The following is a 21064-nucleotide window of genomic DNA, read 5'->3' as shown; positions in this document are numbered from 1 at the left end:
AGGACCCACTCTATCACAAAACAGCAAAGGCAGCAGGCCCGACCCCTGAAGGCCCTGGCGCTCCTGCCATTCGATAACAACATGCTGGCTGAGTCCCAGCTGAGAGCCCACCGCAGTTCTCCGTTCTTGCAGAGCGGCCCAAAACACATGGCTATGGCCACAGATGAGAACTTGGCTCCGGCTCCTCTGGCCAGGAACAACAGCATCTAAAAAGAAAAAACACCAACAGAACAAAACATTCCCACAACCAACTCATTCACGGCCTAAGAAAAGGTTGCACATAAGCCTTATAGGCTGATGAACGCCAACGACCCAACCTCTGGATAGAGGTGGAAGGATACCCCATTGCCGCAGCAGTTGAGGCTGCCCCAATTCTAAAGGAGTGAGTCCCAAACTGCACCCCAGGCAGCCCCAACTCCCCCAAAGCCTGGGACGTCACCGCCCAAAATTGGTGTTTCGTCAATGGGTTACCATCCAAGTGAATAAACAAAAACCTGTCCTGGCTACCCAGCACTGCCAAATAAGTAGCCAAAGCTGCCACTGGACACTGATCAGGCTCTGAGCAACTACCACGCTCAAGTACCGTACCCCGCTGCAGCTGATCCATCTTAGAACGACGGACAGTTATGAGTGCCTTACACCCAGACAGCTGTAGGTCCCCCAACTGCAGAGCCCTACCAGAAACATCATTTCTAGACTGGGCCACCAGCTCACTCACCCTAAGAGCCCCGAAAAAGGCTACCAATGACGCAGCGTGAAACAAACATGCCTCAAACAACGAAGCACATACCCCGTCCCATACCCTCTTTAAACCACGCAGAATCAATGGAGACACCGGATTCCACGTATCAAGCCTAGGACCAGCCTCTCTGGACCACCCCTCCAGCATCTTTCAAATACGAAAGTCTGCTGTATCCTCCCTATAACCTAGTGCCTTACTGGCAAAAGCCAATGCAGACAGGCGCCCCCTAATTGATTGCACAGCCAACCCCTTACCTCGCAGCGACACACAGTAATGGAGCAATTCCTCCACTGGGGGGTGGGGCAAACCTTGTGATACCCTACCTCAGCCCTAAAGTCTTCAAACTGCCGCACAGCCTGTTTGTAAGACTTCCGGGTGCTAGGCACAATGGCTAGACCTATCGCTCTGCAGGCTTCAGCTCTCCAATCTGCCATAGCTCCTGGGGCATTGCCATCGGCTCTCTGTCGGCCTCCGGAGCTAGCTGACGAAACCTCTCCATCTGTTTACGAGATAGAGCATCAGCTACCCCGTTACTCACCCCAGGAACATGCTTGGCTAAAAACAAAATGTTAAGCTGCAAACAGCACAGAGTGAAGGCCCTCACCAATCTCATAACCTGGCCAGATTTGGATGAAAGGGAATTAATGACGTGGACCACCGCCATATTATCATACCAAAAATGCACAGTGTGATTGGCCATATCCTTCCCCCACAGCCAAACCGCAACTAAAATGGGAAAGAACTCGAGAAACGTAAGATCTCGGTTCATGCCTATCTGTACCCATGAGTGGGGCTAACTGTCCACACACCAATGCCCATTAAAATAAACTCCCAAAACCTAAGAATCCGGCAGCATCAGACATGACCTGGAGCTCAGCTTAGAGCCTCAAGTCGTCCCTCCAAAAAGAGACTCCGTTAAAAGACTCTAAAAACTCTTGCCAAACCCTCAAATCATCCCTCATGCTGCAAGTAACCCTAGTTCTATGCTGAGGCAATCGTAATCCTACCATAGCATCACAAAGCCTCCTAATAAAAGCCCTTCCAGGAGCTCCACTTTGCATCAAAGTTGAGGTGTCCCACTAGCTGCTGCAATTCTAACAAAGTAACTTTCTTCTTAAGAAGAAAGGCAGAAATCCTAGCCCTCAACTCCATTATTTTCTGAAGGGGCAGCCTAGACAATTGCGCAGTAGTGTCGATCTCAATTTCCAAGAAGGTCAACCTCTGGGTCGGGCCCTCCGTTTTCTCATCCACTAAAGATACCCCAAGCTCTGCCACTAACTCAATAAATCCAGACAGCAGCTGACCTCAATACCCCGATCCTTCGGGACCCACAAAAAGATAGTCGTCCAGATAATGAACGACTTCCTGCAAACCCACTTTCTCACGCACAGCCCATACTAAAAATGTGCTAAAACGCTCGAAAGCCGAACATGACACACAACAGCCCATCGGCAACGCCCTGTCCATGTAAAATTGCCCCTCAAAAGAAAATCCCAAAATCTCAAAATCATCAGGGTGGACCAGTAGACTGCAAAACGCAGACTTAATGTTACATTTCGCCAATTCTGCCCCCACCCTGCAACGCCTCACCACGGCAATAGCCTGATCGAAGCTGGTATATCTAACCAAGCATAAATGCTCAGGGATCCCATCATTCACTGACTTGCCCTTAGGAAAAGACAAATGGTGAATCAAACAAAATTCACCAGGTGTCTTTTTAGGCACCACCCCCAAAGGCGAGACTCTAAGAGTACTCACTGGAGGATGTGCAAAAGGACCCAATATCCTTCCCTCAACCAGCTCTTTGGCAAGTTTATCCCTAACAACCTGTTCCAAACCTTGAACTGACTTATGGTTTCCAGACATGAACGGAACTTGAGGTCCCTGAAAAGGGATCCTAAAACCATACTTAAAACCTTCTAACAAATACAAACTATTAACCCTTCTAGGATACCTTGCCAGCCACTGCTCAAGAGGTCTCACCCTTATCGGGCTGGGCCCCTTTTTTAGCTGGGAAAGCTCCTCCGCCCCCCCCCCCCCGGCTTCTTCAGGTTCTTACGCATCCGTGCTCTGGGGCAGTTGTCAAATGAGTGTGGACCACCACACAAGGGGCATTCGTGCTTAAACTGGCACGTCTTTCTATTGCACACCCCAAGGGATCCAAACTCCCAACAGAGCATGCGGGGTTGAACCGCCTGCCCCGCAGCACCATGGGGAGAGCCTGACGAAGCGGAGACCAATGAGGAAGACCTATTTACCAAATGACCGCTATCTGAGCAGTCACCCAAATTAGGCCTAGCAGGGGACATAACCTGCAGCCAAAGCTGCTGGTGGATCCAGTCCCATGGAAGAGACAGATAGGGCGGCTCTCATCCGGAACTCTTCGTCATACTGTAGCCATGCAGGGCCACTGAAAGCCGTGTATCCCTTATATATTATATCCAGATACTGAAAAAGGTCCGCAGCCCGCCAAGGCTGGGCCCGGGCAATCACCCCCGCATAAATGCAAAAACCTGGAAGCCAATTGGCCCAGGTTCAGTCCACCTTCCGCTTTTTCAACTTTTCTTTCTCTTTTTCGTCCAATTCCTCCTTATCTTTTTTCTCCAACTCCCTGAAGAGTAAGGAAAAAATATCCACATACTCCCCTTTTAATATTTTCTCACGGGTAGCTGGGAGAAGATGGTCACCTAACGGTAAGGTGACATCCCCAAAGGGCAAAGAGGCAAAAGGCACCATCCTGTAAGGGGAAGGTACGCCCATAAAGGGACCCGCCATACCCAGGTGCCCAACGCCCGCACAAGCCCCACGCCCGCCTTGACCACTAAGCCCCGGCTAACTAATTGGGGACCCTGACCCAGAAGAAGTAGGCACACCTGAACTGGACGAGGGAAAACCCTGGCCAGCCATTAACACAGGACCCCAAGGCCATGCCTGCCCACCTCCAATATGCAAATTGCATCCCAACTTACCCGACCATCCGGAGGGAACCACCGCCATCCCCTTTCCAAACGCTCCAGCAGCCGCTGCCGCCCCCACGTCAGCCCCACTGGAACCAGCATCCCTATTAACAGCGGCACCACCAGACCTACCCTCAAGGATAGAAAGTCTGGTTAAAATGTTAGCCTGGCGACCCCTCCTAGACTCCCCATCACCAACCAACCCGCCAGGACACGGCAGGCCAGATGCTTGCTCAAGCGCTTGCAACCTGGTCAAAATATTTGCCTCCACCACCCCATCACCTTCCTCATCCGAAGAGGACACAGGAGGTGGGGGTCTTTTAGGCGGTGCCCTAGGCGCCTTGGGGGCCGGCTTCTTTCCTTTGGACTTACCTGCCCCTTTCCCCCCTGTCATAGTTAAGTGCGATGCCCTTAATCACCCCTTCTTAAACACTATGAAGTCCAAAATGGCCGACACCCCTCCCTTGCAGGAAGAGCCAGAAAATGGCCAACAGCCCTGCTAACAGGCAAGAAGGCCCCTAAAATGGCCGCTCCCCCAACCCCAGCAGAGCCACCAAGCGGAGAAAAAACCCCTAAGGTCCCCTCAACTTAACCCCCAGCAGACTAGGCGCCCCTTTACCGAGCTCCGTAGGATGGAAGGCTACGACAACCCAGGGTGGGCCACCTGAACCCCAGCATGCACCGGGATCGAACTCAGGTTGAGAGCAGAGCCTACGACCACTGCCCACAGTTGAACCCTCAGCACCGTAAAGAAGGTCCCCACAGGCTCACAGCAGGGATCCCTGTTATATGTGGGATCACCGCTAAAGGCTCCCAGGAGAAGAAAAAACAAGCCCCACACAGCCACACCAACAAAACCACACGCCTGGGAAGCTTCCGCTGAGCCTCAGACCCCCCAAACACCCCAAACCTAAACTGCTGGCCCTTCAAACGCCCCACAACTCAGCCGAAATTAAGAAGATCGTTGCCCAAGCGATGTCCACCGACGCGTCCACAGCCGCCACAACCTGAACCGCGCTGCCGATCCTTCCAAGGAGCCGTCAGCAAGGGAGGCCCCCAGACGTCCGTGCAGCCAATCGTCGTCCACCCGACGCAGACTGAGGAGAGCGCAGGTCTGACCGTTAATCAGCCAGACCATGCCTCCCAGTCTGCGCGTCCAAACGGGCGCCCCCTGACTCTTCCCATCTGGGGAAGCAAACTCGTGCTTTCTGCAGCTTAGCAGCTACGCTTTTGAACATTCATGCTTTCGAACATTCCAACTTGTCTGTGAGGCTTTGGCTATTCATTTAACAGTTATGCTAATATAAATCGTGTATTTTATTACATCCGTTGGCATTACCTTACTTATTATTTAATGAAAGTACAGAACCATGTACATCATCCTATTTGTGATCTCTTGTTGCCTGCTTTTTCTATCCATTTTAGATGCCAGAAGTCTATGATATTCTTCCTTTTGATAATCCAGATGGTGGAGTTTGGAAGCAAGGATTTGACATCACATACGATGAACATGAATGGGATAATGAGCCTCTTCAGGTTTTTGTTTTGCCCCACTCACATAATGATCCAGGTAAAAAAGGATTTGAAAATTTCTTGTTAGTTATCATTTTAGAAAATAGGGATCTCTTTCTTGCCTATTTTCCTTCATTCCTAGTTCATTAATTCTCTGCATGATAATCTTAACATTTCTTGTAATAAACACCAACCTTAATATTCTGAATCTATCTGTCTCACTCCTTAAGAAAGTTTAGCAGTCTACATGGACCTCTCTGCACTGTCCATGCTACTTGACTACAGTAGTGTTGCAACATCCCAGACCATTCAGGATGCTGTTATTGAGAGCATAGGATTCTTTTTTTATATTTACAAAAATTGTTTGTTAAATATTTCAGTATTGCATCCATTCATTTCTTGTTTTCTGTTCATTTCATTGATGAACTACATAGATTGTTATTTCTTTAGAGTTTGTAGAATCTTTCGGGATCAAGTGCCGTGTTCTACTGGAGAAAGTTTTCCTTCCAGACGTTTCGTTCTCAGCTGCGGAGAACATCCTCAGTGGCGTTGCAGCCGGAGCAGGCGCTCAGACCTTCTTGGCTGCTGTGCATTGAGTGGGATCCCTGAGCGCCTGCTCCGACTGCAACGCCACTGAGGATGTTCTCCGCAGCTGAGAATGAAACGTCTGGAAGAAAAACTTTCTCCAGTAGAACACGGCACTTGATCCCGAAAGAGTCTACAAACTCTAATGATGTTACCAGCCGTGAAAACCTGAAATCTTTGTTATTTCTTTGTTTTCCATTTATTTCTGATTACACTTTCTGCGTTTGTACCCCTCGCCCAAAGAATTCTACCTAGCAAATTTCAGTTAGGATAAAGAGACCCCAAGGCAATTAGTATTTGTTACTTGCAGAGGCAGACATTTGGCAACCATAGAGGGCAGGCAGGCATCACACAGGAAAAAACAACCTTTTCGTGCAAGGAAGGCAGATCACATAGCAGTACAGCACAAGAAAGGTGCTGTGTATTCAGAATGGGGGGCATGATTCTGGATGGGCCTCTCTAGATATCTAGTCTCTCCGATCAAAATGCTGAACTGTCTCAGAGAGAAGATTGTCAAGGGAGAATCCTGAATGGATTAAAAAAAAAAAACTCTGCCAGGAAGAGTTGCTCAGTGGGCAGTGTAAGAAAGACATGCAGAGAAGGGCAGAGAGCATTATGGAAGTGGTGGAGGCGAGATTGGTTTTCATGAGCAAAACTGAACGAGGCTTGCAGTGTTAAATCTCCTTTTCTCTTTCTATATGGTTCCAATCTGAACCATATCTCTATATGTGTAATTTACTGTTAGACTGATGGAAATCAGTGAGATTTGTCATGTCTGTTCTGGCTTCAAAGGCAGAGTGCAGATGTAGCACATGGATTTACCCTAAAGAGAAGCCTGGAGCCTCACAGTTGTGAAATTGGAATACTGCTTTGTGCACTATGATAAATAAAAAATCAATCATGCTGTCAGTCACACGGTAACAGTGCTGTTTGCAAAGTAGCAGAAGGAATCTGTAAGCACAGGGTCTTTGAGAGTAGCTCTAGCAGAAATAAAGTAACTGGGGTAGTTGCTGCTCATAGATTATCAAGGAAGATGTCTAAACGCCAGTGTAATTTAACAGGAAACAAAGCTTTGTTGCAAGATCTCTTTAACCTGCTGGTTGGGAAGGTTTCTCATCAGTTTCATTTTCATAATTTCCTGGAAGAATTCTAAGTTCCTTTCTTATCTAAACTCTTTAAAGTAGTTAGCCATGTGTCTAAATAGTGAAAATGAACAAGTGTTAGTTGTTTTCCTATTCATTTTTAAATAATAACAAATGGAACTTTTTGCTGCACCTTTTTCAGTTGTCAAAAATTAGCACACATCCCTAGTTAGCATTAACATGCAGACTTGTTTTGGGAAATGTTAAAATGAAACTTAAAATGTGTGCATGTTTTAAAAACTTTTGGGGTGCATTTTATTGCAGTCCCTGGATTGGATCCAAAGAGCTCCATTCTTCTGACACAGAAGCCTTCCTCCGGCTGGGACAAGGATCCCTCCTTTGGTGGAGGAGATGTGATTCACAGAAGGGAATGCTTGCACTGTTTAGCATAGTGGGACTTTTTGATCCCACTCAGTTTACCAGTTGGTCCCAGTAGAATATGACACAAACCAAACACAAAAACCACTTTGTGAAAAAAAATCTAGTCATAGTTGTATTACAAAAAAAAATCTATATATTTCAAAACTAATTTCTGTGAATCCTGCACTCTTAACCAACAGTAATAAATATACAAAACTTCAAAGCAATTTTCATACAGTCTAAGAAAATGCTGAAAGTCCAGTGTAGCAATGAGGCTGAGATGACAAGCTAGGTCTCCAAGTCAGTTCCAGAACGCTTTATCAACAGTCCATATGTTAACACTCTTATAATCCACAGGAATTGTATTTCACAATCACAACTGTTCTGTTGGACTTACTCCTAATAAGCCAGTTGAGTTAGTTCACTAAAGTCACAAACAGCTAATGGAAATTTCTTAAGTAATCAGTGGTATGCAGTGGTATACGCAATTCAATATGGATTAAGGGCATTATGTGGATTATAACAGTTTTAGCATATGGTTTGCTGATGAAGAATTCTGGAAACAGGAGGCTTCCAGTTTTGGATTCATGGAGGATTGACGTGTTTCTCAGTGAGGAGCAGACCAGACCCTCTGTTCTAGGCAGAGAAGGTGTTTTAATGCCTGCTGTCCACATCTTCTAAATGATAAGGTGGCCAAGACATGCTTATAAAATTCTGAGGAGATTTACTTTGGCTGACAAGGAATCCCACTGGGGTTTCTTTTTGGCTTTGAAGAGACTCCGGAGAAGAATCACATTCCAACGTCTACAGAGGAAATCTGGAGTCGTTAAATCGACTTAAATTCATCATAAGCCAAAGCTTCTTTGGGACTAGTTAATATCAAATGGAATTTGACTGGTGCTTTTTGAAGGATCACGTCTTAAAAAGGTAAAGATCTTGATCTATTGCTCTGGGACTAAACTAAGATTTATTTGGAAGAAAAATAAAGGTCTGGATAGTAATATAAGACACTAAAATAAAGAAGAAGGAGGTGGGGAAAAATTGGAACTGAGAAAATTAAAGCAACGGCTAAAAAAGGGGAAAATTGGAATTGTTGTACATACCTGTGGTCAGCTACCCCCTCCGATACTAGAAGAGAACTGTAGAACAACAAGACGTCACAGGAAGTGACATCATAGAAATATGAGAATTCTATACCATAGAGAACGAGACTTCGTGGCAAGAAAGGAAAGTGGTGGCCGTTAAAAAAAGGGGAAAAAAATAAGCCTCCTAAGCTTCTCTAGGATTGTAACCATAGAGAAACATTGGCGGCCATTATAAGAAGGTAATTTTTTGTAAAAAAATTTTTTTAAAAGAACGGGACAGTTAAAAAGAGTGGAGCCAATAAATATCAACATTTGAAAGTTAAATATACTGGACTTAAAGCTATCTGGGAGCAATTTATAAGAAAAAGAAAATTGTTTTGAAAAATAAAGGAAAGATCACATGGTCGCCATTTTGGAAATTTTAAAACTTTAAAAATTAATATCTTGGCTTTGGAGCTTAGGAGGACAGCGATTTTGGGCTTATCTGAAGGGGCATGCCCTAATCTATAAGACTATATAGTTTCAAAAGTTTTGGTGACATCAATTTTAGTGCCTATATTTACACTGGGAAGGCAGTAATGTCAGCCCCAAAACCAGGAAAACTGATAAAGACAAGAGCCAAGACACTAGAAGAAGTTAAAAAATCTGGGAAAAAAAGAACAAATGGATGCCATGGAAGCAAGACTGGTGAAGGTGATTAAAGAATCTGTAAGTGAAAGCAAGAAGGAATTTAAAAAAAAGATATAGAAGCACTCACTAAAGAAGTTAAAACAATATCAAAAAGCATTCAAGATGTTGAAGATAAAGTGACAGACCATGATGTAAAAATTAACACAGTGGATTCCACTATTAAAAAAATGCAGGAAAAAGCGGTACTGCAAGATTGCAAATTAATGGAGAACTAGATATGTTTGAGAGGGGTGCCTGAAAAAGATGGTATGGACTTAAGAACATACATAATAAGGATTATTGCTGAATTTGTTGGTGATGACGCTGAAGGGACTAACTATTTCTATGACTATATTTACAGGGTCAATTCAGAGTATGCAAGGAAAAATAAACTACCAAGGGATGTGGTAGTAAGATGTCTAACAAGAGACCTGGCTGGTAGAATTTTAAGTAAACAATATGATGGTAATTTGGTGGTGGAGGGCAGTGAAGTCAGAATCATGAAAGAATTATCAAGAAAAGTTCTAAGTGACAGAAAACTATATAAAAAACTGACAGATCAATTGAGAAAGAGGTAACTGAGATATAGGTGGATTCTTCCAGAAGGTGTGGGTTTTGAATACAAAGGGAAGAGATGTACCATCACTGTCAGTGTCCTATTACTTTAAGGTGAATTGGAACTGCCAAAAGATTGTGTCATCCTTGAGTACAGGTGCTATAGTGTCATCAGGTGTAAGCCATTAACCAATTTGGAATGAGATTGGCTAAGGCGACTTGAAATGCAGTAGCCAGCTACCTGTTCAGTGTGGGATAGGAAAGGATGGATGTAGCGTGCAATACTGTTGGATGGAAATTGGAATTGATGACTGTGGACTGTGTATTGACTATTCGTTTGGACTTTGTATCTGTACTTCTGCCTGGCTTTATTGGATGTAAGTGTATGACTATTGGACTGCTTCTTGACTCTGATATCTGCCTGAACCCAATACAGTTTGTTGAACCGGCTATCTGTGTGAGTGCCTTAGAACTGCAACTGAGACTGGACTGACCAGAGTTACCCAGTGGGCGCTTCTACTACTACTCTTTCAATCACACGTGTGCAAGATACGGAGAAATTTCTGATGGAAAATAAAGAATTCGGGGGTACAGATTAAAACCAGAAAATCATGATGGATTACAAATTATTATCTTGGATTGTAAATTGATTTAACTCACCACAAAAAAAGAAAGGCAATTTTTCATTGGATTGGGAAGCAAAAGTGTAACATTATTTGTTTGCAAGAGGTACATATTAAACAATTGGATTACAAATTTTTATGGAATAAGCAATTAGGTTTGGAATTTTTTTTCACTGGCCAAGGAGAAAAAAAAGCATGTTTTTTTTTATGTGAAGCAGGATTTAGAACCAAAATTGATTTTTAAAGATGATGATGGTAGGTTTGTTGCAGTAGAAGTGATGTTAGACCACAAAAGAACTTTGTTATTGGGATTGTATGCTCCTAATGGAGCTAAAGACTCTTTCTTTAAGGACATTACGCAACAACTTGACCAAGTGACATATGAGCAAATTATGATAATGGGAGATTTTAATGGAATGGTTAAGAATATTTTGGACAGATCTGGGAAAAAAAATAAAGAAGGGAAATTGCCAAAATCTTTTTTTGAATTAGTTAAACAAGAAAACTGTGTGGATATTTGGAGAGAAATGAACCCTACAGTGCGAGACTGTACGTTCTTTTCAGCAAGACATAACTCTTTCAAGGACTGATATGTCATGGATTACAAAAAATTTGGAGTTGATAACAAAAAAAATAGAGGTTCTTCCTAAAATAAGTGCAGATCACAACCCAATAATGTGGTTTGCGAAGGAAACTAAAAAGACTTTGAGATGGCGGATAAATGAAGACTTACTGCAGAAAAAAGAGGTAGTAGAAGCTCTGGAGAAAGAGACCAAAGCTTTCTTCCAAGTAAATGAAAATAATGATGTCCAATACCAAACGGTGAGGGATGCATACAAAGCAGTAAAGAGAGGCATTTTAATCACACTGAATAATAAGGACAAAAAAGCTAAAGAAAAACAAATTATGGATTTACAAAAAGAAATTGGCAAGAGAGAGAGAGAATTCAAAAAAAGGCCAGGAAAAAAGAAAATCTCAAAAAAAAATTACAATTCTACAAGAACAATTAAGACATTTATTAAATAAAGAAGTGGAATGGAACTTAAAAAGGCTTCAGCAAAAATCTTTTGAGAGCACTAATAAACCGGGAAAATACTTGGCCTGGCAAATGAAATGAAAAAGGGAAAATAAAGCTATCAATAAAATAATTTCGGGAAATAAAGAAATTGTGGATCAGGAAGAAATTAAAAGAGAATTTTACAAATGCTATGCAAAATTGTTTAAAAGCCACGTGGTGGAAAAAGGAAAAATAGAGACATTTTTACAGAAAATAAATGTAAAACCTTTAACTGAAAACATGAAGAAAATGTTAAATGACCCGATTGAAAAAGAAGAAATAGAGGTGGCAATTAATTCAATGAAATTGGGGAAAGCTCTTGGTCCAGATGGATTCACAGCAAAGTATTATAAAGTTTTGAAGGAGACTCTATTTCCAAAGCTTCTGAAATTGATGAACATCATAAGAGTTGAGGGGAAGCTACCTAATACCTGGAAAGAAGCAGTAATCTCATTAATTCCAAAAAAAGACAGAGATGCCACAAATGTAAAAAATTATAGACCAATTTCATTACTTAATAATGACTATAAAATATATGCTAGTATACTAGCAGAACGCCTGAAATAGCATTTGAATAACTTTATTAAAGAAAAGCAAGTAGGGTTTCTTCCCAGAAGGCAGATCAGAGACAATATCAGAACTGTAATCGATATAATTGAATACTATGATAAACATCCAGAAAAAGAAGTGGCTTTGTTCTTTGCAGATGCAGAGAAAGCTTTTGACAATGTACATTGGGAATTTATGTTTGCAGTAATGGAGAAATTGAGATTGGGTGAAGACTTTGAGAGAATGGTAAAAGCGATATATACTGACCAACAAGCAAGACTTTGTATTAATGAAGAATATGGTAATTATAATGAAGAAAATAATAATTAGTAAAGGAACAAGACAAGGATGCCCTCTATCCCCATTGATATTTATAATGACTTTAGAGATATTGCTTATGCAAGTCCAAGAAGAAAAGGATGTAGAGGGTCTGAAATTGAAAGGTTGTTCTTACAATGAAGACTTTGTATTAATGCAGATTTGACAGAGAAAATGGTAATTAGTAAAGGAACAAGACAAGGATGCCCTCTATCCCCATTGATATTTATAATGACTTTAGAGATATTGCTTTTGCAAGTCCCAGAAGATAAGGAGATAGAGGGTCTGAAATTGAAAGGTTGTTCTTACAAATACAGAGCTTTTGCAGATGATGTTATGTTTATAAACAAAAACCCGACTCAAGTTACATCGTTGCTGCTTCAGAAAATTAAAGAATATGGTAAACTGGCAGGCTTTTATGTAAACAATGAGAAGTCAAAAATTTTGTTTAAAAATATGTCAAAGAGTAAGCAGGCAGAATTACAGAATTTAACAAATTGTGAAGTGGTTTCTAAAGTAAAATATCTTGGAGTAGAAATCACAACAAAAAATATTGATTTATACAAAAATAATTATGAAAAGCTCTGGCAGAAAATTGATGGAGATTTATTAAAATGGAATAGGTTGAACCTGTCTATACTGGGTAGAATAACAGCAATTAAGATGAATGTATTACCAAGGATCATGTTCTTGTTCCAGACAATTCCAATAGTGAAAGAAGATAAACAATTTAATAAATGGCAGAGGAAACTTTCAGAATTCATATGGGCTGGCAAGAAACCAAGAATTAAAATGAAGATCTTGATGGATGCAAACGAAAGGGGAGGTTTTCAAGCGCCGGATTTAAAATTATATCATGACGCAGTTTGTTTGGGGTGGGTAAAGGAATGGATAATGTTATTAAATAAAAAATTATTAACATTAGAAGGCCATGAAAATACTTTTGGTTGGCATGCATATTTATGCTATGGAAAAAGTCAGATGGATGATTTTTTCTCACATCATTATATAAGAAGTAATTTGTTAAAGACATGGTTGAAATACAAGAAATATGGTGATGAGAGGAAACCACTTTGGATTGTGCCGACGGAAGTAATAAAGTTATATTCTGATATTGAGGAAGAAAAACAGATAACATACAAACAATTGCTGAAAATACAAGGCGGCAAGGTGGAATTAAAATCGGTGGAAGAACTGGATTATAATTGGTTTCAATTGCAACAAAGTAAAAGTCTTGTTGAACAGGATATTAGGAATGAAGGAATAAGACAAGATCAAACTGAACTAGAAAGAATGCTGTTTGGCGATAATGAAAAAATAATTTCAAAGGTATATAAATTATTTCTGAAATGGTCTACAGAGGATGAAATGATTAAATCTCAAATGATAAAGTGGGCAATTAACATAAATAAAGATATTCAGATGGAACAATGGGAATATTTATGGAAGAACTCTATGAAAATATCGACATATAACAATATTAAAGAAAACTGTTTTAAAATGTTATATAGATGGTATATGACTCCTAAGAAACTTTCGAAAATAAACAACGAGATGTCTGATCGATGCTGGAAATGTAAAAAACATGAAGAATCTTTCTATCACATGTGGTGGACTTTGAAAAGGCTATACAATTTTGGCAAATGATTCAGCAAGAAATTTCAAAGATTTTGGGCTACAATATAAAGAAAGCACCTGAAATCTTTTTGTTGGGATTACAAATGGAAAGTTTTCTGAAACAAGACAGAACATTGCTTTGGTACATGCTTTCGGCTGCATGGACATTATATGCACAGTTGTGGAAGCAAAATAAATTGCCAGAAAAATGGGACTCGATTATGAAAGTTATGCATTGGAGTGAAATGGACAAATTTACTAGAACTTTAAAAGAACTTGATATAGATAAGTATAACAGGGAATGGGAGAAATTTCAAAAGTATGTTGAAAAACAGTGGAAGGTGAAAGGACATTTGGTGATTTTTAATAATGGTTAACTTTTTTCTTTCTTTTTTTAGTGTAAAATGTCAACTACAGATAAAGTAAAATTATGGAAATATACAGTGTTTTTTTGCATATGAGAATTGGGATTGATAGATAATAATTAAGATAGATAACACCAAAAATTAAGTATAGTAATATTATAAGATTATTAATTAAGGTAGAAAATAATAGTAATAATAATTTTGTTCTTATTTGTATTTTATTATAGTTATAAGTTTTTAGAAGGTTCTTAATAAGTTAATATTACCTATTATTCTTTTTGTATTTTAAGTTGAATGCACCAGGGAAGTCATAAAAAGGGGGGAGAGAGATCGGAAATGTGATGCAATATGTTTGATGTTTATTTTTGGATGATTATTGATTAATGTTGCTGAATAATAAAATTGTTTTACAAAAAGAATTCTGGAAACAGCTTGGAGAACTAGTCCGCCATTCAAACCGTATTGTTACACTGGATTTTCAGCATTTTCTTAGACTGTGTGAGACTTTCTTTGAAGTTTTGTATATTTATTAATGTTGGTTAAGAGTACAAGATTTATAAAAAAATTGTTTTGAAACAATTTTTTTGTAATACAGCTGCACGACTAGATTTTTTTTTCACATGGTGGTCTTGTACTTGGTTTGTATTATGTTCAGACATTTGTACCTTTAAGATTGTTGGGTCCCAGCAGAATGTCAGTCACATAAAAGATTATGGTGACTGTTTTTTTTTTAAACTATGTAGTTATTTGTTCTTATCTTTAACTTAGGTTGGCTGAAGACATTTGATGACTATTTCAGAGATCAGACACAGCATATTCTCAATAACATGGTATTAAAGCTGCAAGAAGACAAAGGGAGGAAATTTATGTGGTCTGAAATCTCGTATTTCTCAAAGTGGTGGGATGGAATAGATAGCCAAAAGAAGGATGCTGTGAAAAGGTCTGAATGATTTACTTTATTACACGGGTCTCCTACAATTTAGTTCAAAAGCATATTAGAGTAGAATGTAGAGTATTTGTAGAAATGTTATATGGCTAAGTTTGGACTTTGTTTCTTGCAGTACAATTTGGCAGTACTCCTTTTGTCAAAATCCTATAAGTGTGAACAGTTAATATCAGAAATGTGAAGTGTTTGGAAAGGCTACCATTTTCATATGAAGGACTGTCCTTGGTTACCACTGAAAACAAATAAACAAAACTTCCTTCAACAAAGTTGAGCTGTCTTTTAAGGCTAGGCACTGTCATGGTTCACCTATTCCAGAAAGTTGTTAAATTAGACCCATTTCTCCCTAGAATGGTGATCATACTGTGACTGCTAAATTGAGATTCCTTGACTGGTAACTATTTCTTTTTCTTCCTTGCAACCCCATGGGTGATTGAGGGAAGAGAAAAATAAAGAGATCCACTAAAGCAAATTGCCATCAAGATCTGAAGCAGTCTCTGAGATTCCAGATATAGTTTGCATACCTTTAACATTAACAAAAACACTGACATTTGAGGTCAGTGTGGGCTTCAGGTCCTGCTCTCTCCAGTCCCCCTTAATATTTTCTGCTTTATTTAAACATCTGCTGATCAAGATGGGGTAGAATTCCACTGTTTTTCATTGTATGTCATGTTACCTGTGCTAATTCTGAATATAGAGGTAGGTGGACAGACAGAAAGACAGACAGATAGAGTGTGTGTGTGTGTATGTGTACAAATAGATATAGATACAAAATTTTGGGCTCATTGAATGCTTAATCATAACATTCCTTTACAGCAGTGCCTCATGTATTTGTCACTAATTTACATGGTTTGGTTATGTTGCTATTTCTGAAATGCGATAGTAATGGTTTTTTTAAAGGTTTGTTGCAAACTGTTGATAAAATGAGCATGAAATGCTTGTCAGTCTCTGAGGGCCAGGTCAGAAAGGCTTTATTTGCTCAGTGCACAAATCAAGTTGAACAGTTTGTAAAACTAATTGACAGCATAACTAAATCATAGAATTAGAAAGTATAAATAGGTCAGCAAGTGAAAATAAAATTACTATTTTAAATTTTGTGCAAAGTACCTCCTCAAAGAGAACCAAATTAACTTTGTATTGCTTGGCTGACATAAAGCATGTAGATCAACAGTTAATTCAATTTTTTACTTTGCCCTTTGAAAAAGAGGTTGCTTCTAGCTTCTTGCATCAGTATCGTAATCCATTAATAATATTGCAGAGGTACATAAATATGCAACATTTTGCTTCCTGACTTAAATACATAATCAGCCTGATTGCACCTTCTTATGCTGAGATCCATAAGCAGTACATTTTAAGCTGCTGAGATTGTTCTGATGTGCTTAAAAAGTTGGAACCAGACTATTTCTAATGCAATCTAATAATAATAGTAATAATGCTCTATCGTTTTTCCTGTAGTGAGTGGTTTAATACAAGCAAGCAAATGCGTAATAATTTATTTTCTGGATATGGTTGTCTTTCTGTATCTGTACTGTGTTTCTAGCAGCTGGAAGAAGGATAAAATGATAATAGTACCTATTGATCAACCCAAATACTTGGAACTGCACTCTGTGTGTGTGTGTGTATACCCATGCACACACACACACGCATGCCCATTGGGAGTATCATTCAGCTGTCACAGGTAGAAGTGTCTGTATGAATTTTTCCAGTTCTTATTTTTAAAGAAGTTTGTAGCACACCTTATTGTTGTCATGTGCACATGATGCATGCTGCTTGTTTTGTAATCATGTGCAAGGGAGCAGAGGTATTTATGCCAGTAGAGAAGATAGATTTATATGTGTGTTTGCTTTGCTCTGGAGGAAGAAAAACCAGCCCTGTTGACTTTTCTAACTAGTAGTAGAAATATAAATCCTCTTCCTAGCAGCAACATGGCAAAATGTCCAGTAGCACATCAATCATCTTTCACTGAGGACTCAGGAAAGGAGTCTTGTATCTTGTTGAGTTTTGCAGAAGGCAGATCAAGTCCTCTGCATGTATCAGAGATTGAGGGAGGTATGGAGTGTGTCCAGCATCACTTTGGAGCATTCAACTTTTGCATGTTCAAGAATATAGTACAAAATTAAGGAACCTGTCTTCTTTCTCAGCCCTTGAGCATTCTCTGTGTGTTTTTATTGGTGGTGACCCAGATATTGACTGAATACTGAGCTGAGCCAATACATAGATAGGGGCCTGGTGATAGTATTTTATTTATTTATTTAATCAGATTTATATCCCACCCTTCCCTAATGGACTCAGGGTGGCACACAACAATTAAAACAACATAAAATTTAAAACAAGATATACAATAAAATCATTTCCATACATTTTACAATCATTATGTTCAAGATGTGCATTGATATTCTGATCATTCCAATGTTTTTAGTTTCGGTTCTTACTGTTCAGTGAGATTGCTAGTGCTGTGGAATAATAGCTACCTCCCCTTAGCTATTGAAAGTTAGTTTAAACAATTCGATCTTACAGGCCCTGAGGAACTGTGACAAGTCCCGCAGGGCCCTAATGTTTTCGGGGAGGGCATTCCACAGAGCGGCGGCTATTACTGAGAATGCTCTGGCTCTCATGATGGATAACCAAGCTTTTGGTCCAGTGATATTAAGATTTTGGGAACCTGAACATAGTGCTCTCTGGGGTACATATGGGGAAAGGTGGTCCTGAAGATAGATGGGTCCCAGGCAATATAGGGCTTTAAAGGTTATAACCAGTACCTTGAAATGAATTCGGAACACCACAGGCAGTCAGTGCAACATTTCCAGTACAGGTTGAATGTGCTCCCATACAGGTAGCTCCATTAACAACCTGGCTGATGCATTTTGCACCAGCTGCAGCCTCCAAATTTGAGCCAGGGGCAGCCCCATGTAGAGGGCATTACAGTAGTCTGTTCTCGAGGTGACCATTGCATAGATCACTGTTGCTAAGTCGTTGTGCTCCAGTTATGGAACCAACTGCCTTATCCGCCTAAGATGGTAAAATGCGGATTTGGCAGTGGCTGCTACCTGGGCCTCCATTATCAGTGAATAGGAGCACCCCTAAGCTCTTGACCTTTGAAGCTAGTGCTAATGGCGTCTCATCAAAGGCTGGCAAAGGAACCCAGGCCACCGCAACTCAGGCACAGTATCTCTGTCTTCACTGGATTCAACTTCAGTCAACTCTGACTGAGCCATTTCACTATGGCTTGCAATGCCAGGTCCATATCTTCCGGGGTGCAGCTGGACTGGCCCCCCCATCAATAATAGAGCTGGGTGTCATCTGTATACTGGTGACAACCCAGCCCATGTCTCTGGACAATCTGGGCAAGGAGGCGCATATAGATGTTAAACATTGGGGAGAGAACCGCCCCCTGGGGCACAGCACATACAAGTGGGTGCCTCTGTGATGATTGCTCCCCTATGGCCACCCTTTGTCCCTGACCTTGGAGAAAAGAGGTAAGCCATTGAAGGGCAGACCCCTGATTCCTTGTGTTGGTGAGGCGACAGGACAGTAGCTGGTGGTCAACAGTATTAAATGCAGCCGACAGATCTAACAACAGCACTGCCTAGCCGCCCCGATCCAGATATCAAGAGATCATCCATGAGGGTGACCTCATAGATTCAGTTTCATTTTCAGTTTTGTATTTTATGCCTATCAATAGAAATTATACTTACTGGTGACAGATCACATCTTCTTTAATACAACATGTAATGCCCTAATAATGATTGATATTTAGAACCTTTAGGCATTGGTTACGGCATGCATGCTAGACCTATGCATTTTTTGAAAGTATCAGGGCAAAAAAAAATACTTTCATTTTGATTGTATTTCCACTCAAGCTATAAAGTGGAATGCATGTTTTAGATTTATTTAAGTGTACTTTAGCAGGGTAGAAGTTAATAAGCTATTATGTTTAAAGCAATAAAATGCAGTGGCTTGCTGTCTATCTGTGTATATCAATGTGGTATCTTTATATCAGTGTGGTATCTTTTTAATCAAACATCTGAGTTTGATTTTAACTAGATTTTTAATGTGCTTCTGAAGTATGATGCAAGTGGCTAAAATGTTTCTCTTTTGACAACAGAAGAACCTTTCCTTTCATTGTTTGAAGTTACTCATTCTTAGCATTTTTTTAAAAGAATGTGTGTGTCTAGAGACAGTTCTATGAGTAAATAAAAGTTCAGCAAATGTGTTTTTCAGGTTACTAGAAGATGGACAGTTTGAAATAGTAACAGGAGGATGGGTCATGCCTGATGAAGCTTCTCCCCATTATTTTGCTTTGATTGACCAGATGATTGAAGGACACCAGTGGCTAGAGAAGGCCCTAGGTGGGTTCATTGCAGTGCTTGCTCATAAATTTGTTTTTATTAGTTGTGCTGTTTGATATTTTAGGAAGCAAACTGTATTATCAATTTCATTATTTTAAATTACATTTTACAAACTGCAATAGGGTTCTTGCAGGTAAGTTATAAGTCTTGCATGTTAATTCATGAAACTGCTGTTTTTCTTGTTTAAGCTTATAGAGGAGGGACGGTGGCTCAGTGGTAGAGCATCTGCTTGGTAAGCAGAAGGTCCAAGTTCAATCCCCGGCATCTCCCAATGAAAAAGGGTCCAGGCAAGTAGGCGTGAAAAGCCTCAGCTGGAGACCCTGGAGAGCCGCTGCCAGTCTGAGTGGACAATATTGACTTTGATGGACTGAGAGTCTGATTCAGTAGAAGGCAGCTTCATATATGTTCATATATGTTCATTTGCATCTTACCTTTCCACCTGGTTAGGGCCCTCAAGACAGTTAAGTAACTAAAATGTTAGTTTCCACTGTTTTCATTAGCACTTACTGAAGGAATAATGCCTAAGCCTTTCAGAGGTTGCTGTTGATGTGACAGTACAAACAGCTCCCCATGCCATCCACATCTAAAGGAATCTTTAATAAAGTAACCTTTATGCTGATATACTGTAGAAATGAATTATTTTTAACACATTTATTGCTTTCATCAGGAGTAAAACCAAAATCTGGCTGGGCAATTGATCCGTTTGGTCATTCACCAACCATGGCTTATCTTCTGAAACGTGCTGGATTTTCCAATATGCTTATACAGAGAGTCCATTATTCAGTTAAAAAGTATTTTGCAATCCAGAAGACACTAGAATTTTTTTGGAGACAAAATTGGGGTATGTAATTTGTTTTTCACATGATTTTGTGTCAGAACCTTCAGTCATGCTAATCCAGCCAAAATAGAAGTGCTGCAGATTAGTAGTACATGTACAACCTGTTCTATGTGAGGTGGTATTTCTTCTGAAAGGGTAGATTTGCAAACTGGGATGAGGGGAGGGGGGTAATGCTTCTGGACTGTTCTGTATTTCTATGCAAACAGGTGATGGAGATGATGAAGAATGGGTTCCCACCCCCAACATTTTGGTGCATACACTAATTGCACACTTGTCTCTAGGGGAGGCAGACCTGGCCACTGTTGAACACTTCTTGGCAATATCCAGATGGGACTATCGTAATACACTCTATGGGGTTGCATTTGAAGGTGGTTGGACACTTTAACTGATTCAGAATGTAGCAGCAGAATACTATCTGAGGCTTACCCCAGCAAGCTTCTGAAACCTATTCCAAGTAATTTACGTTGACTTGTTCCCAGTGCCAGTACAAAGTGCTGTTTTGGATCTGTAATGCCATAAATGGTTTGAATCCACAGTAGCTGAAGGACTCACTTGATCCATATATAACTATGTATACTCTGAAATCATATGAGGGGACTTTACTATGGGAACCACTGTTGCCATAGTTGTATTTTGTGGGGACCTGCATGAAGATTTCCTTTGCAGATGCCCCTGTGTTGTGGATCTTCCTCTTCTAAGAGTTGAGCATGGTCCTTCTTTTGCAGATGTTTCAGTGTCAACTTATTTGTTTTAGAAGGCCTTTGACGAGAAATGATCATCTCTGGTTTTAAATGTTTA

General features: G+C 40.3%; 1 protein-coding gene across 1 annotated transcript in view; it reads left to right on the top strand.

Moving 5' to 3' along the window:
• MAN2A1 (mannosidase alpha class 2A member 1) overlaps positions 1–21064 on the top strand; it is a 113044-nt gene that overhangs the window by 30001 nt on the left and 61979 nt on the right. The window contains exons 3-6 of the mRNA XM_060235616.1: positions 5125–5269; positions 14905–15076; positions 19301–19428; positions 20096–20269. Of these exons, the coding sequence (XP_060091599.1) occupies positions 5125–5269; positions 14905–15076; positions 19301–19428; positions 20096–20269 (619 nt within the window). The remainder of the gene's footprint in view (positions 1–5124; positions 5270–14904; positions 15077–19300; positions 19429–20095; positions 20270–21064) is intronic.

The sequence above is a fragment of the Heteronotia binoei genome, chromosome 4 (genome assembly GCF_032191835.1).
Source record: "Heteronotia binoei isolate CCM8104 ecotype False Entrance Well chromosome 4, APGP_CSIRO_Hbin_v1, whole genome shotgun sequence".
Taxonomy (NCBI): Eukaryota; Metazoa; Chordata; class Lepidosauria; order Squamata; family Gekkonidae; genus Heteronotia; species Heteronotia binoei.
The sequence above is the reverse complement of the archived record's forward strand: the minus strand, read 5'-3'. Positions and strand labels throughout refer to the sequence as shown.